Source organism: Microplitis mediator, chromosome 8 (genome assembly GCF_029852145.1).
Source record: "Microplitis mediator isolate UGA2020A chromosome 8, iyMicMedi2.1, whole genome shotgun sequence".
In the NCBI taxonomy this organism is placed as follows: Eukaryota; Metazoa; Arthropoda; class Insecta; order Hymenoptera; family Braconidae; genus Microplitis; species Microplitis mediator.
In genome coordinates, this window is record NC_079976.1 from 2,932,000 (window position 1) to 2,948,379 (window position 16,380).

Below are 16,380 nucleotides of genomic sequence, written 5' to 3' on the forward strand. Positions count from 1 at the left end.
TACTAGTAATTTATTAGTAATTACCTTGACAGCCAGGGTGCTGATTTATGACATCGAGATGTTCTTGAGTCTCCAACTATTTATTAATTTAGTGTATTTATTGCAATATTTTATTTATTTATTTATATATTTATTTATAATACTCACCGAATTCGAAAGAACAAAAAACACGGTACTCAATAATATCCACGATATTATTACTTTGATATTCGAATTATCTAATTGAAAAAAAATAATAATTTATAAATTTTATTGGCGCGTCTCAAAACGCAATAAAAAATATTTAAAAAATTATATATCTAATAAATATAGTGCATAAAAATAATATATTTACTCATATTTAATGAAATGAATTCTTTCGAATTCTACGTCGATGTGTTCGCCAATCTTCCAATACAACGTTTGTAATTGAAGGAAATCATACGCGCTTTATATATCTATTGTACTAATGATCTAAAAAATTCCTTTATTCATTCAAGACAAAAGATGATAATAATTTTTTGACACGAACAAAGAAAATATCAAGAGAATTAAAATGGTACTCGATAAAGTGGGTTTTTTCGGTCATTAATTTAATTACTACTCCCAAATTGTAGATTAAATTTTCCAAGGACGAGCTAAAATTCGATAGATATGAATTAACTTCCTTAAGTAATTTGAAATAATTTATATTTAAAAAATTTTTTTTGGAACCCAGCATGTGAATCTGAGCTTTAAATCTTAAACAAAAAAGTCCTGGAGGATAAAAGTGAAGAAAACAAATTTTACTAATAAAATGTTTATGTATAATACTTAACATTTTTTATCTGGATTTATTTGCTTGAGACATTTTGCTCAGAAAGCGGAATGAATATTTTATTTTGCCATTTAATTAGCAGTAGATGACAAAAACTTTGGAAAAAAAACGTTGTTTTATTCCGAAATTGCTTTTGGTCGTACTTTATCTATATTGATAATGAACCAATAAATAATGTTGTTAATTTAAGGTAATGGTGATAATAAACCGATAAAATAGTAACAGTAATACTCAATAACAGACAAAAGAATTTATAAATAAAAACAATTGTAAAAAATAAAATAATTTTTTTTTAGATTTAATTTAATGTAATTATTTTCAATACAAATGATTACATTATTTTCATAACAAATTATGATAATTATTAATCAGGATATTTTATAAAAAATCAGGATTTATAATGAAATTTAGTCTCACGGGTATTTAACGGTTTTTTAGATCCTGATTTACGATGAATCATTGTCGATTCAAGGCAAAGAACAATAATAATAATAGTAATGATAAAATAATAATAATTAATTGCTACGATCAAAGAAAAAATCTCTCTAAACATGAAAAAGTGAAATAAGTGAATATTCACTTATTCTAAGTGCCAACTGAACCCTTTTTTGAAATTAGTGGTTCGATTTGCACTAGGAATTAGTGAATATTCACTTATTTTCACTAATTCATGTTTAGAGCGATTAATAAAAATCAAAGTTGTCGAAGATAATAAAGTTGTTTTTTTTTCTAATTAATTTAATTAGTTACTAATTGCGAATGATAGATCAAATTTTATACAAGAAGTAAAATCTGTACGTATAAATTTATTTTTTAACGTATCGAAGGAATTAATTTTTTTTAATTTTTAGGCAGGTTGTGAATCTGAGCTTTCCTTTGATCTTAAAATATTTACAAATTTCAACTTTCTAAGAAGCTGAAAAAAAAAATTTCTACAATGAAAACTCAAATAAAGAAGTTCTAGTTTGAAAAATTTTTTTACTATTCATATATATAGTAAATGATGAATATTTCTGATCAGGATTTTCACACCTAAGAAATTTTGATTACATGGCGGAAAAATTATTAGGTAAAGCAGAGCAATGGTTGAATATATCAACTAAAAATAATTTTTTCCTACCAAACTAATATTTGTAGATCTTTTAGATTAGAGTTAGAAAAATAATTATAGTGATGATTTTTATATTTTACATTTAGATGTAAAAAACATCAAAATTAGTGATAAAAAAATTATACTAATTATTAATCAGGACATTTGATAATAAATCAGAATTTAAAGCCAAATGAAGGGTCAGGGGGATTCAATCTGGTTTTCTATGATCAGTTTCAAATGATCTGGATCCAGGTTCAAATTGGCTATAATTAAGTAGAGCCAACTTTGATTCGGTAATCTATGATCAGGTTTAGATTATTCAGGATTAGGTGCAGGTTCCTGATGAACTGATTCAAATAATTCAAATACATTTCAGATTTTTTTATTACTTTACTTTGGTCATTGAATTGAAGTCAGACCTACAATATTCTAGTTTTTAATCCCAATGACAATGTCTTGCTTATTAATACTATTGCACTAAAAATAAACTTTTAAGATGCATATCCGATATCACGAGTTCTCACATATATGAAACCGTCAGCGTGCTGTATACAAAGTGCCTTATCAGGTCTTATATGAGTAGGACAAATATAAAAAGATTCATAATCATATGCGGTGTGGTCTAAATTAGGAGGCGCAGATCGGTTATTTACATACTTATTATCCGGAACACCACGTTGTGATACATATAATCTTCCATTAGTACAATATACGTGTACTAATTTGTTTAAATTTAAATCTTTCTTGCTCAAACATAATGTACGTCTATCGTCCGTGAAGTAAAGATCCCTTTTATTGAGTTCGTTATTTTCTGGTGAATGCAATACGTTAGAATCAGCGTTTGAACCACGTACTGGTTGACTGCCTTGAACAACGTAGATATATTCATTATCATGGAAAATATGTATCAATTTTGATGGATTTATTTTTGATCGATTCAATGTGATGCTCATGTAATCAGGCACCTGTATATGGAGATCTTGATTCCTGGTATTTGAATCAGTCGCCGTCGGCGATTCGTTAGTATTCTGTTGGGTTATCACTAATTTACCATTTCTGTAATAAATCTGTACTTCGCGATCAGGTGAAAACTCGCTCAAACCGACAGTTAACTGATCTTTGTCATCGGTTACTTCGACGTGGAATACCGCTGGTGGTTGACCATCAGTATGATCAGGATCATGAGGTATCTGAGTGTCGACTGGTGGTGATAGTGGCGGTGGAGGTGGATTATTATCGATACCAGCATTACCACTGTCTAGATCAGGTTCATTGTACATGCATGTGAAATCTCGGTATCTGTAATTCAAGATAATGGATCGCTATGGATTATCTGTAATCTTTCTCATAGATCAATGAACATGATAATTATTTTGGTACCTAAGGTTCCTCTGAAATGAATTTTTTGAACACTGTGACCATTTTTCATTTGACTTAGAGTCATAAGGCGCCATTATAGAACGAGAAGCACACGGGCCATCTTCATCGTGATCTGCACCAAATCTATAAATAAATTTTTTTTAAATAATCGATATTTAGGACATTTCGGTTGAAATGAATATTATATTTTACTAATTATTTATTTCAAATAAAAATTTTGAGAAAATAACGAAGAGAGAAAAAAAAACTTACACGTGGCCTAACTCATGAACGGCTGTTAGGATACCCTGTAAATTAAGAGGTTCATAAACGGTTCCTCCTAGTGGTTCACCGGCAGTGATACCACGACAAGCACTTGATAGTGATGCCAATCCAATCACACCACTTGGTCTCCGACCGCCATCAGGATAACTTATTAATTAAATGATATACAATTAGTTCACTGATTTCATGTGTATTTAGGATTTAAAGCTGTGAATTCGTATATTTTTGGAAAATACTTACGGCGTCATAACAATATGAGTGTCGTAGCTATGAAACGGAATCGAATTCCTAGCTCTTTGCAACCATGAACTCATTCTGGATAATACCGAATGGTATCTAATTAAACCCTGCCCCCTCCATTGAGATGATGGAGATAAAACTTCAAAGACATTTTCGTCCTACAATTTTAAACCAAAATTTTTATTAATGTTCTTGTATTTAAATCATGAAGACCTAAAAATTATTTTATTTAAAATGCTCTGATATCTAAGACTCAAAATTTATGAAAAATTCTTCGTATTTATTTTACTGATTCAAGAGTAAAAATCAGATGAATTAAAAAATTTCCTCAATAATAACCGTAATGCGGTTGAATTACTTTGTAACTGGTCATAATACTGGAGACAATAATCAACTGAAGTATTGCGGAAAAAGTTTTAGAGATTGGGCTTCTCAAAATTTTTTTTGATAGCTATAGAAACTAGGAAGCGAATTGGGCATTTTGGGGGGAATGTTTTGAATGTTTGAATAAGAATTTAAAAATAAAAAGAATTTTGTTCGTGTACCTGAGCGATTATAACTCCTGCAATACTTAATTTGAATTTTGGATTCTGTAATGGACGATAATATAAATCGACTCCGTTCCAAAATTGTATCAAATATTGAATTATTCCGTGTTCTTTGAAATGATTGTAAACAGCATAATCGACGATTATCAATATCTCAGGATAGATTGTCTCTGGAATTCTTCTACTTGCTGCAACTGGGTTTCGACGATTTACTCCAACTCCAATAACTGATCAGTAAAAAAATTATCATCAGTATCGTAGTTTAGTAATTTATTTGATTTTTAAAAATTTTTTAAAATCAAATACTGACTGTCAAATATTGCGTTAGACATTTCATCAGCGATGGATGTTGCCACATAATGATCTTGATTGTAAGTAATATCTGTACGGCTGTCCAAAAATGTATCGGGTTTTACTTGGTCAATTACTAGATTCTCAGAGCCGATGAATCCGTACTAGATGATGAATAAAATGATTAATAATTTTTCAAGCTATTAATCAATCGTTAATGTAGATAAATGATAATTTTACTTGAATTTTAGTCGATCCATCTGTGGGATCAGTCCTTAGCGTGAATGCCGCTTTTTTATCTTCGTCCACGTAAAGCTTTGCGAGTATACTCGAATTGAACATCTAAACAATAATTTCTGTTTGAGTATTTTTTGGACATGCGTTGTTATGAAAAAAATATGTTTATTCATACATTGTATTTTGTTTCAAGTAACGTCTGCGATCGCCTGGTTTTAAGAAAGTGGACTGGAGTTTTTGAGCTGAAAAGAATTCCCTTCTTTTGTTGTAGATTTAAATTTATATCTCGGCCAAATGCTCTGAGTGGAAAACTAATTGAGGAATCAACTGATCGTTTATGTCTTCGTGGAATTTTTATTTCGATGATTTCACGTTTTCCTACGGTAAAATAATAATTTTTATCAGTCATATTCTTACATATGATTTTTAAATCTTTATCTTCCGTGCCTAGTTTTAATTTTTTTTTATAGATAAATGATATTATCTTACTTTTGTATAGTCTCGAATCACTAATTATGAATGTTTAAGCAAAGTTAATCATCGATAAATCAAAATTATCCGATATATTATTACTTTTTTTATCAGTACAAATAATCAAGTAATTTTCCAAATTTTTTTATTTAATTACTACTAGTAATTCATCAATAATTACCTTGAGAGTCACCAAGCCGATCCGTATTTTCAAATTGATCGTCAGTCTCCAACTATTCATTAATTAAGTTTATTAATTACAATAGTCTATTCATTTATTCATATATTTATAGTACTCACCGAATTCACGATAGCAAAAAATACGGTACTCAATAATACCCATGATATTATTACTTTGATATTCGAATTATCTAATTGAAAAAAAATAATAATTTATTAATTTTATTGGCTCGTCTCAAAACGCAATAAAAAATATTGAACAAATTATATATCTGATAAACATAATGTATAAAAAAAATATATTTACTCATATTTAATACAATGAATTCTTTCGAATTTTACGTCGATGTGTTCGCCAATCTTTCAATTCAACGCTGATGATTGAACAAAATTTCCGGGCTTTATATATCTATAGTACTAATGATCTAAAAAATATCTTTATCCATTCAAGGCAAAGGATAATAATAATAATTTATCGACACGAACAAAGAAAAAATTAATAGAATTAAAATGGTACACGATAAAGTGGGGTTTTACGGCCATTAATTTAATTACTACTTCCAAATTGTAGATTACATTTTACAACGACAAAAAAAATTCGATAGATATGAATTAACTTTCTTAAGTAATTTGAAATAATTTATGGTTAAAAAATTTTTTTGGAACCCAGCATGTGAATCTGAGCTTTAAATCTTAAACAAAAAAGTCCTGGAAGATAAAAGTGAAAAAAAAATTTTACTAATTACATGTATACGTATAATACTTAATATTTTTAATCAGAATTTATTTGCATGAAACATTTTGCTTAGAAAGCGAAAAAAATATTCGAAATCCGGAGCATACGTTGAATATTTTATTTCGTTATTTAATTAGTAGTAGATGACAACGACCTTGGACAAAATCTGTCTATCGGTTGACCCTGCGGGCCAGCCCCAAAACTTCTTCAACAATATCTCTCGAACAAATTCACCGATTGAGATGGTTAAGGCAGCGATCGACGCATTTTATTAAGCTCTAAATCTGATTAAATTTTGAAGTCAATCGTTTAGCTCGTTTCTGAGAAATCAATGAAAAACTAAAAAAAAATTTTTTTTTTCGTGATTCGCAAATATTTTCGAGTCTACTTGTTCAAATTAACTGAAATTTTCAGGAAAGTTGGTGGCCAATAAGTTCTTTCGATTGCCACCTTAACTATCCAAATCGGTTAATGAGTTAAAAAGTTATAGACCATTCACACACATATACACACACACATATATACACACACACACACACACACATACATACAGACACTCAGACTCCATTCTGAAAATAGTCAGAAAAGCTTCCTAGGATCTCAAAACGTCGACACCTGATGAAAATTCGATTTTCGAAAATTGGGGTGAAAACAATAAGTTCCCAAAATTTTTTAAATTCATCGATTTTGTTAGCGGGAAGTTGAAAAAATGAAATCTTTTTTTTTTTAGATTTAATTTATTGTAATTATTTTCGATACAAATAGTAACATTATTTTTATAACAAATTATGAAAATTATTGATCAGGATATTTAATAAAAAATCTGGATTTATAATGAAATGTAGTCTCAGGGGTATTCTACGGTTTTCTAAGTCCTGATTCAAGTGACCAATAATTGAGTACTAGTGAGCTTCTGTTGGACGTCGATGATCAGGTTTAGATTATTTACACGCTAAAAAGAACTAATAACTATTGCTATCTTGTAATAGAGAATGATTATTATATTGTAGCTGATGATCATTACTATGCTTATATGTAAACCATTCTTTCATTTTATATTCATATTTATTATTGCCGATAGTAATAGTTACCATCTACATAGTAATATTTCTTATATCTAAAAAATTTATAAATTTTTCTATCTGAAATGCAATGATCATCTCGGATAAGAAGTTTTTATTACTCTATTCTGGTCATCTGATTTGAGACAGACCTACAACATTTTTAATGTACCGGCATCCAAACACCAGTTGTAACATATATCATACCATTCATTTGCGTTGCACAAAGTACTTTGTCAGGTCTTATATGATTAGGAGGAATTAATATTGGCTGATTATCAGATTGAGCGTAGTTCAAATCATCTAGTGGAGGTGGGTCATTCACATTCAGATTATCTGGAGCATTAAGCTGTGATACGTACATTCTATTGTCGCTTTTTGCATAAAATATGATCACTAATTTGTTTAATTGGAAATGTACCCTAGGAAAACATCGTGGAATGGAATCCCCCGCGGGCCATGACTCAGGTTGTCCTAAATTGTTATTCACTGGTGGTAGAGGTACTGCAATGGTGTTATGTCTAGGTTTGCTGCCTTGATATGCGTAAATACGGCTATGTTTATGATAAATATACATCAATTTTGATGGATTTATTAGCGATGGGCTTATAACGAGCTTTATATTATCAGGCACACGTGCTTTAATCTTTGGTAATCTGGTATTTGAATCAATCGACGTCGGCGATTGGTTAGTGTTCTGTTGGGTTATTACTAATTTATTATTTGTGTAATAAATCCACACTTCACGGTCAGGTGAAAACTCGGTCGGACTGACAGTTAACTGATCTCTGTCATCAGTTATTTCGACGTGGTATACCGCTGGTGGTTGACCATCATTATGATCAGGATCATGAGGTATCTGAGTGTTGACTGTTGGTGGATTGTCATCGCTACTATCTGGATCAGGTTCATTGTACAAGCATGTGAAATTTTGGTTTCTGTAATTCAAGATAATGGATCGCTATAGATTATTTGTAATCTTTCTGATAGATCAATGAACATGATAATTATTTTGGTACCTAAGGTTCGTGTGAATTGAATCTATTGAACACTGTGACCATGTTTCATTTAAAGAAGAGTCAAAAGGCGCCATTATAGAATGAGAAGAACACGGCCCATCATCATCGTGATATGCACCAAATCTATGAATACAATTTTAAAAAATAAGTTTAGTTCAAATAATAATTTCAAGAAAATAATGGAGAGAAAAAAAAACTTACACGTGACCTAACTCATGAACGGCCGTTAGGATACCCTGTAAATCGAAAGGTTCATAAATAATTCCTCCTAGTGCTTCACCGGCATTTACACCATTACAAGCACATGATAGTGGTGCCTTTCCCATCACACCACTTGGTCTCTCAACGCCATCAAGGTAACTTATTGATTCAATGATATATAATTAGTTCACTAATTTCCTGTGTATTTAGAATTTGAAGTTTTGAATTCATATATTTTTGAAATATACTTACGGCGTCATAACAATATGAGTGTCGTAGGTATTGAACGGAATTGAATTTCTAGCTCTTTGTAACCATGAACTTATTCTGGTCAGTACTGAGTCGTATTTAATTAAGCCCTGCCCTTTCCATGAAGATATTGGAGACAAAAAATCTAAGACATGTTCATCCTATATTTTTGAAATGAAGTATTTTCTTAATATTCTTGCATTTATTTCATAAAGACATAAAAATCATTTTACTCAAAGTCGTAATAATCAGATGAATTAAAAAACTTGCTCAATAATAACCGAGATTCGGATGAATTACTTTGTAACTGGAGAAAATGATCAACGGAAATATTGCGGAAAAAGTTTGGGAGATTTGGCTTCTCAAAATTTTTTTTGATAGCTATAGAAACTAGGAAGCGAATTGGGCATTTTGGGGGGAATGTTTTGAATGTTTGAATAATAATTCAAGAATAAAAAGATTTTTTTTCTTGTACCTTAGCGATTACAACTCCTGCAGAACGTAATTTGAATTTTGGACTCCGTAATTGACGATAATATAATTTGACTCCGTTCCAAAATTGTATCAAATATTCAATTATTCCATGTTCTTTGAAATGATTGTAAACAGCATAATCGACAATTATCAATACCTTAGGATAGATTCTCTCGGGAATTCTTGTACTTTCGTTAACTGGGTGTCGACGATTTACTCCAACTCCAATAACTGATCAGAAAAAAAATTATCATCAGTGTCGTAGTTTAGTAATTTATTTGGTTTGTAAATTTTTTAAATAAAAATACTGACTGTCAGATTTTGCATTAGATATTTCATTAGCGATGGATGTTGCCACATAATGATGTTGATTGTAAGTAATTTCTGAACGGCTGTCCGAAAATGCATCGGGTTTTAATTGTTCAATTATTATTTTCTCAGAGCCGATGAATCCGTACTAGATGATGAATAACATGATGAATAATTTTTTAAGCTATTAATCAATCGTTAATGTAGATTAATAATAATTTTACTTGAATTTTAGTCGATCCATCAGTGGGATCAGTCCTTAGCGTGAATACCGCTTTTTTATCTTCGTCCACGTAAAGTTTTGAGAGTACGCTCGAATTGAACATCTGAACAATAATTTCTGTTTGAGTATTTTTTGGACATCCGTTATTACAAAAAAAAAAATTTATACATACATTGTATTTTGCTTCAATTAACGTTTTTGATCGCTTGGTTCGAACAAAGTAAACTGGAGTTTTTTTGCGGAAAAGACGTCCGGTCATTTGTCGAAGATTCAAATTTATATCTCGGCCAAATGCTTTGAGTGGCATACGAATTGTGGAATGAGTTGATCGTTTATGTCTTTGTGGAATTTTTATTTCGATGATTTCACGTTTTCCTAAAGTAAAAGAATAATTTTTATTAGTGATATTCATACGTGGGATTATCAAATTAATTTTTAAATTTTTATTTTCCGTGCCTAGTTTTAATTTTTTTTTTTACATAGATAAGTGATATTATCGTACGCCTTTTTAGACTCTAATAGTTCTTTTGAATGTATAAGCAAAGTTATTTATCAAGAAATCAAAATTACCCGAAATTTTATCACTTTTTATAATAGTACAAATAATTAAGCAATTTTTCATATTTTTTATTTAATTACTACTAGTAATTCATTAATAATTACCTTGAGAGTCAGCATGCCGATATATATTTTCAAATTGATCATCAGTCTCCAACTATTCATTAATTCAGTTTATTAATTTCAATAGTCTATTCATTTATTTATATATTTATAGTACTCACCGAATTTGAAATAACAAAAAACACAGTACTCATTAATACCCATGATATTATTACTTTAGTATTCAAATTGTCTAGCAAAAAAAAAAAGTTTATTAATTTTATTTGTTCATCTTACATTAGACAGGGAAAAATCTGAAGTAAATTTGGAGTGAATAAGGTTTTATTTCAATTCGAGTTTAATCCCTGTTTACTCTGCACACTTTTTACAGTTTAATAAAACTCATGTAATTAAGAATACATCAAGTAAATGTAGCGTATGAAAAAATATATTTACTCATATTGAATTGAATGAATCCTCCGGATTCCACGTTAATATGATCGCCAATCGTTCAATCCAACGCCTATGATTCAAAAATATCACACGCGCTTTATATATCTATTGTACTAATGATCTACGAACTACGAAGAATTATTGTCGATTCAAGATGAAAAATAATAATGATAATAGTAATGATAAAATAATAATAATGAATTGCTACGAACAAAGAAAAAATTAATCAAAATCAAAGTGGTCGAAGATAATAAAGTTGTTTTTTTTTTTTTTTAATTAATATAATTAGTTACAAAATGCGAATGATAGATTAAATTTTATAAAAAAAATAAAATCCGTACAGATAAATTTATTTTTTAACGTATCGAAGGAATGAATTTTTTAAAAATTTTTAGGCAGGTTGTGAACCTGAGCTTCCCTTTGATCTTAAAATATTTACAAATTTCAACTTTTAAGACGCTGAAAAAAAAAGAATTCAACGATGGGAACTCAAGTAAAGAAGTTCTAGTTTAAAAAATTTTTTGACTATTTATATATATAATAAATGATGAATATTTCTGATCAGGATTTTCACGCCTAAGACATTTTGATTACACATTTCGGTTCGTAGATTCGGGCAGTGGTTTTACCAAATTAGTTAATGCGTTATCTATTTTTTTAATGGCCCATAGAAGTAATATCTTCATCTCTTTCTAATGACATAATAACGATAGAATAATAATAATAATAATAATAATAATAATAATAATATTTTATCTATGATCGGACAAAAGAATTTATGATATTATGAAATAGTAAAAAATTAAATGAGTTTTTAATTTATTGCAATTATTTAATAACTAGTTCAAGACTAAAAATCAAATTTTTTAGAACTCAAGATTGCGATCAAAAATATTTTTCTTAATTCTAAAATATTATGTTGCAAAATTTTCATTTCCAAGCTTTAGGAAAGAATTTCATTTTTGGCTCTTCAGGATGACAACAAAATTCTTTATGTTAAATTAAAAAAATGCTCTGTTTTATCTCAAATTTTCAAATTCGCTTTATAATCTGTCATAAATTTAAAATAACTTCAAAAATCTTAATAATGAATTTTCTTATGTGTTTTTTTTTTCATATTTAGCTTCCATAGATTTTCTGGTTTTAATAATCATGTCAGTAATCGAAAAAGCTTAAAAAAATTCAGATCATAATCGATTTCAACTAAATGACTCGGACTGATATTTCTCAAGATAGGGTAACAGCACCAGTACCCAGCCCCAAACCAGTAGCCAGCCACCTCATGTTAAATTACATCTATATATATTTTGAGCCAATGTTAAAGTATATGACCGGTTGGCTACTGGTTAGGGGCTGGGTACTGGCACTCTTACCCTATTCAACGAAGAAATTATGCATAATTTTTTTTTTCAATTCTATTAATTACAGTTGTAATCAAATCTTCTTCAGATTAACCTCACATAATTAATCAAAATTTCAACAGATATATAATATAATGATTCATTATTTATGAAATTTCATTTGATAAATTTTTTTTGATTGTCCATCTTAAAAGCATGAGTCACAGTAACCATAATTTGTTTATTATCGAAATATTGGTAACTGATTTTGAAAACGATAAGGTTCCAGGTGGACAATTGAAAATAAAAACATTACAGTAATTACTTAATGCATTTTCTATTTATCTTATCTTATATTTCGTATATTCTAATGTTGACATAATAAGCGTTTTGATCATGGAGATTTCGGTATAAGTAGATAATGTACATCATCGTATGATTTTTAAGTAACTTACAGACTGAGTATATAAGAGTACGTCGGTTTGGAAGGTTCATTTCTGAATCAAAGGTCGAACTAGTAATCAGTCTAGTGTTCAAGTGGAAAGTTGTAACAAAAATTTTTAAATATTTTTATAAATATGAAGACTACTTTATTCACGTGTTTTATCGTTGTGGCAAATTTAAGCTTACAAGTAAGTTATTATTTAAATCTATAGTTATACAATAAAGTACTGAATAAATTTATGAATTGCATTAATATATTTCTTATTAAAATGTGAATGAAAAAAAAATTTTTTCTTCTGTTATTTTGAAATTATTTCATGGAATTTATTTTCAAACAGATATTTGCTGTACCAATATCTAGCCTGGAGTTCCCCTACCCACCAGAAGAAGTTTTCCGCAGTCTTCGGAAAGAAGATAGTAGTGCATTTAATCGCAATCAAGCAGATGCAACGCTAGGACGAAATAATTTCATGAATAGATTTGGATTCAATCGAAATGTACATGAGTTACCAAATCCTGATGATAGTCATTTGTCACCAATTGCCGAATCATTAGTTGGTTTTTGTGGAAACGGCAAAATGGATACTCTTCATCTGCTAAATCAAATTGAGAATGGAAACAGTTTTAATTTTAATGATATATCAGAATTAACCGAAAATGAAATTGTTATTTTCGTAAAAGCAATCGTCGAAATGTTACGCATTTTCCAAAGACAAACTTTGCAAAAATTTTCTTATATTCGTGACTCAATGGAATTTAGACTAAGGCCTGACTTAGGATCCAATGATATTGATAGACTGCACGGAGCCATATCATTAGCTTTTCAAAAGTTTCATTATATGATTCAAAGATGGTCGCAACCCGGTGAAATTGAAAATTTCGTTAGACTATACAAAAATGAAATACCTTCTGGAATTCAATCTATTAAGACAATGTTAAACATATGGAATGTTAAACGTCTTTTAGAACATCTCTTCGATGACATGGGAAATTTACAACCCAATTACCAATAAATTTATAATTTTGTTTTAAAAAATTACGAATATTTTATTAATAAAAAAACTGTAATGGTTATAATAGTGTGTAAAAATAAATTTAACTGAAAATTTTTTTCTTAAAATAGTAAAAAGTAATTTTTGACAATAATGAACTAATATACATATAATATATATTATCTAATATATACATACATTGTATTTTTTTGTAGAGGTTTCATAAGTTCATAAATTACTTATCATTAAAATGTAAATACTTGCAATAATAATGTAATAAATATAAATGTGGAAGTACTGATAATAAATTTTTAACTGAAAATAATTTTTTCTTAACAAACTAATATTTATAGATCTTATAGATCAGAGTTAGGAAAATAATTATATTAATGATTTTTAAATTTAACATTTAAATGTAAAAAACATCAAAATTAGTGAGTAAAAAATTATTATAATTATTAATCAGGACATTCCATAATGAATCAGGATTCATAATGAAATTTAGTCTGAGATATTCTACAGTTTTCTGGATCCGGATTCAAGTGACCAATAATTGAGTACCAGTGAGTTTTTTTCAGACGTCCATTATCAGATTTAAATTCTTTACATGCTAAAAAAACTAATAACTATTACCATCTTGCAATAAAGAATCATTATCATATTGTAGGTGATATGTGATAATCATTAACATGCTTAGGGGAGGGTGGGGCAGAGCGGCCCCCCTAAGCCAATTATTATTTTTTGTGGCTTTCAACCATAAGATCACTTTACTTTTGTCCTATTTCGAACAAATTTATGGACATTTTGCCAAAATTCTGAAAATTTTTTTTTTTTTTTTGTGGGGCAAAGCGGCCCCCCTTCAAAAAGTGATAAAAAATTTTTTTTTTTCGTTTTTTTTTTTTTTTTAAATTGTTTTCATCATTAAGAATGTATTTCTTTCTCTTGACAACTATTTTTGGTTTTATATTACTCAAAAAAAATTTTTTAAATCGTAAAAAATCGTTCACTCTCGATTACCTTAATTACTAATTGTTATTTAATAAAAAAAAAAATCAATTCTATAATTTTACTTTATTTCAAAAATTTATCAACTAAAAAAAAAAATTTAGTTTTTATAAATTTTTAGTGACCAAATTTGCCTCTTACATAGAGAAACGGCCGAAAAATATGAAAAAATAATTTTTTCGGAAGTTTCGGCTGGTCCATTTTGCCCCAGGTGTTATGCGTAGGGCTAGAAATGTGGAATTATAATAATTTTTTTTTTAATTTGACGATAAAAATATGAAAAAATCACTTTTTCAAAATTTTGGGCTTGTCCATTTTGCCCCAAATGTCATGCGTAGGAGTAAAAATGCGCAAACATATCGGATTTATAGTAATTAGTCGAAAAAAAAAAAATTTTTTTTTTGGTCAAAATTTCAGGGGGGCCGCTCTGCCCCACCCTCCCCTATATGTAAACTATTCTTATACTTTATATTAATATTCATTATTGCCGATAGTAATAGTTACCATCTACATAGTAATATATTCCTATACTCGAAAAATTTATAAATTTCTCTATTCAAGATAGCGATGATTATAATCTCGGATAAGAAGTTTTTATTACTTTATTTTGGGCATCTGATTTAAGACAGACCTACACCATTTTTATTTTCCAGACATCGGAACACTGGTTCTAGCATATATCATACCATTCATTTGCCATACACAAAGTACTTTCTCAGGTTTTAAATAATTAGGAAGAAAATATAGTGACCTACTATCAGATTGAGAATAGTTTAAATCATCTAGTGGAGGTGGGTAATTCGCATACGGATTATCTGGAGTATTAACCTGTGTTACGTACATTCTATTGTCGATTCTTGAATAATATATCATCACATATTTGTTTAATTGGAACTGCGCCCTGTTAAAACATTGTGAATTATAATTCCACGTCGGCCGTGCATTAGGTTGTCCTAAATTGTTATTATCTGATGGTTGAGATACTTCATAGGAGTTACGTCTCGGTTTTGTGCCTTGATATGCGTAAATATACCCTTCTTTATGATAAATATTTATCAATTTTGATGGGTTTATTTGCGATGGAATTAAAATGATCATTCTATTATCAGCCACAAGCCCTTGAGCGTCTGGTTTTCCAGTATATGAATAAATCGACGTCGGCGATTGGTGAGTGTTCTGTTGGGTTATCACTAATTTATTGTTTCTGTAGTAAATCCATACTTGGCGGTCAGGTGAAAACTCGGATGGACTGACAGTTAACTGATCTCTGTCATCGGTTATTTCGACGTGGAATACTGCTGGTGGTTGACCATCATCATGATCAGGACCATGAGGTACCTGAGGGTTGACTGGTGGTGGATTGTCATCGCTACCAGCATCACCACTATCTAGATCAGGTTCATTGTACATGCATGTGAAACGTTGGTCTCTGTAATTCAAGATAATGGATCGCTATGGATTATTTGTAATTTTTCTCATAGATCAATGAACATGATAATTATTTTGGTACCTAAGGTTCGTGTGAAATGCATCTATTGAACACTGTGACCACTTATCATTTGAACCAGAGTCAGAAGGCGTCATTATAGAACGAGAAGTACACGGCCCACTTACATCGTGATCTGCACCAAATCTATGAATACAATTTTAAAAAATAAATTTAGTTCAAATAATAATTTTGAGAAAATAATGAAGAGAAAAAAAAAACTTACACGTGACCTAACTCATGAACGGCCGTTAGGACACCCATTAAATTAAAAGGTGCATAAACAGT

The 16,380-nt window shown here is 29.4% G+C and overlaps 1 protein-coding gene across 1 annotated transcript; it reads left to right on the top strand.

Annotated features, from left to right (window-relative positions):
* The first annotated feature begins 12,648 nt into the window (after positions 1-12,648).
* LOC130672884 (uncharacterized) lies at positions 12,649-13,869 on the top strand. The gene is made up of 2 exons (XM_057477660.1): positions 12,649-12,797; positions 12,948-13,869. Exons 1-2 carry the CDS (start codon positions 12,744-12,746, stop codon positions 13,620-13,622), a joined length of 729 nt encoding a protein of 242 aa, XP_057333643.1. The 5' UTR covers positions 12,649-12,743; the 3' UTR covers positions 13,623-13,869.
* The last annotated feature ends 2,511 nt before the right edge of the window (positions 13,870-16,380 follow it).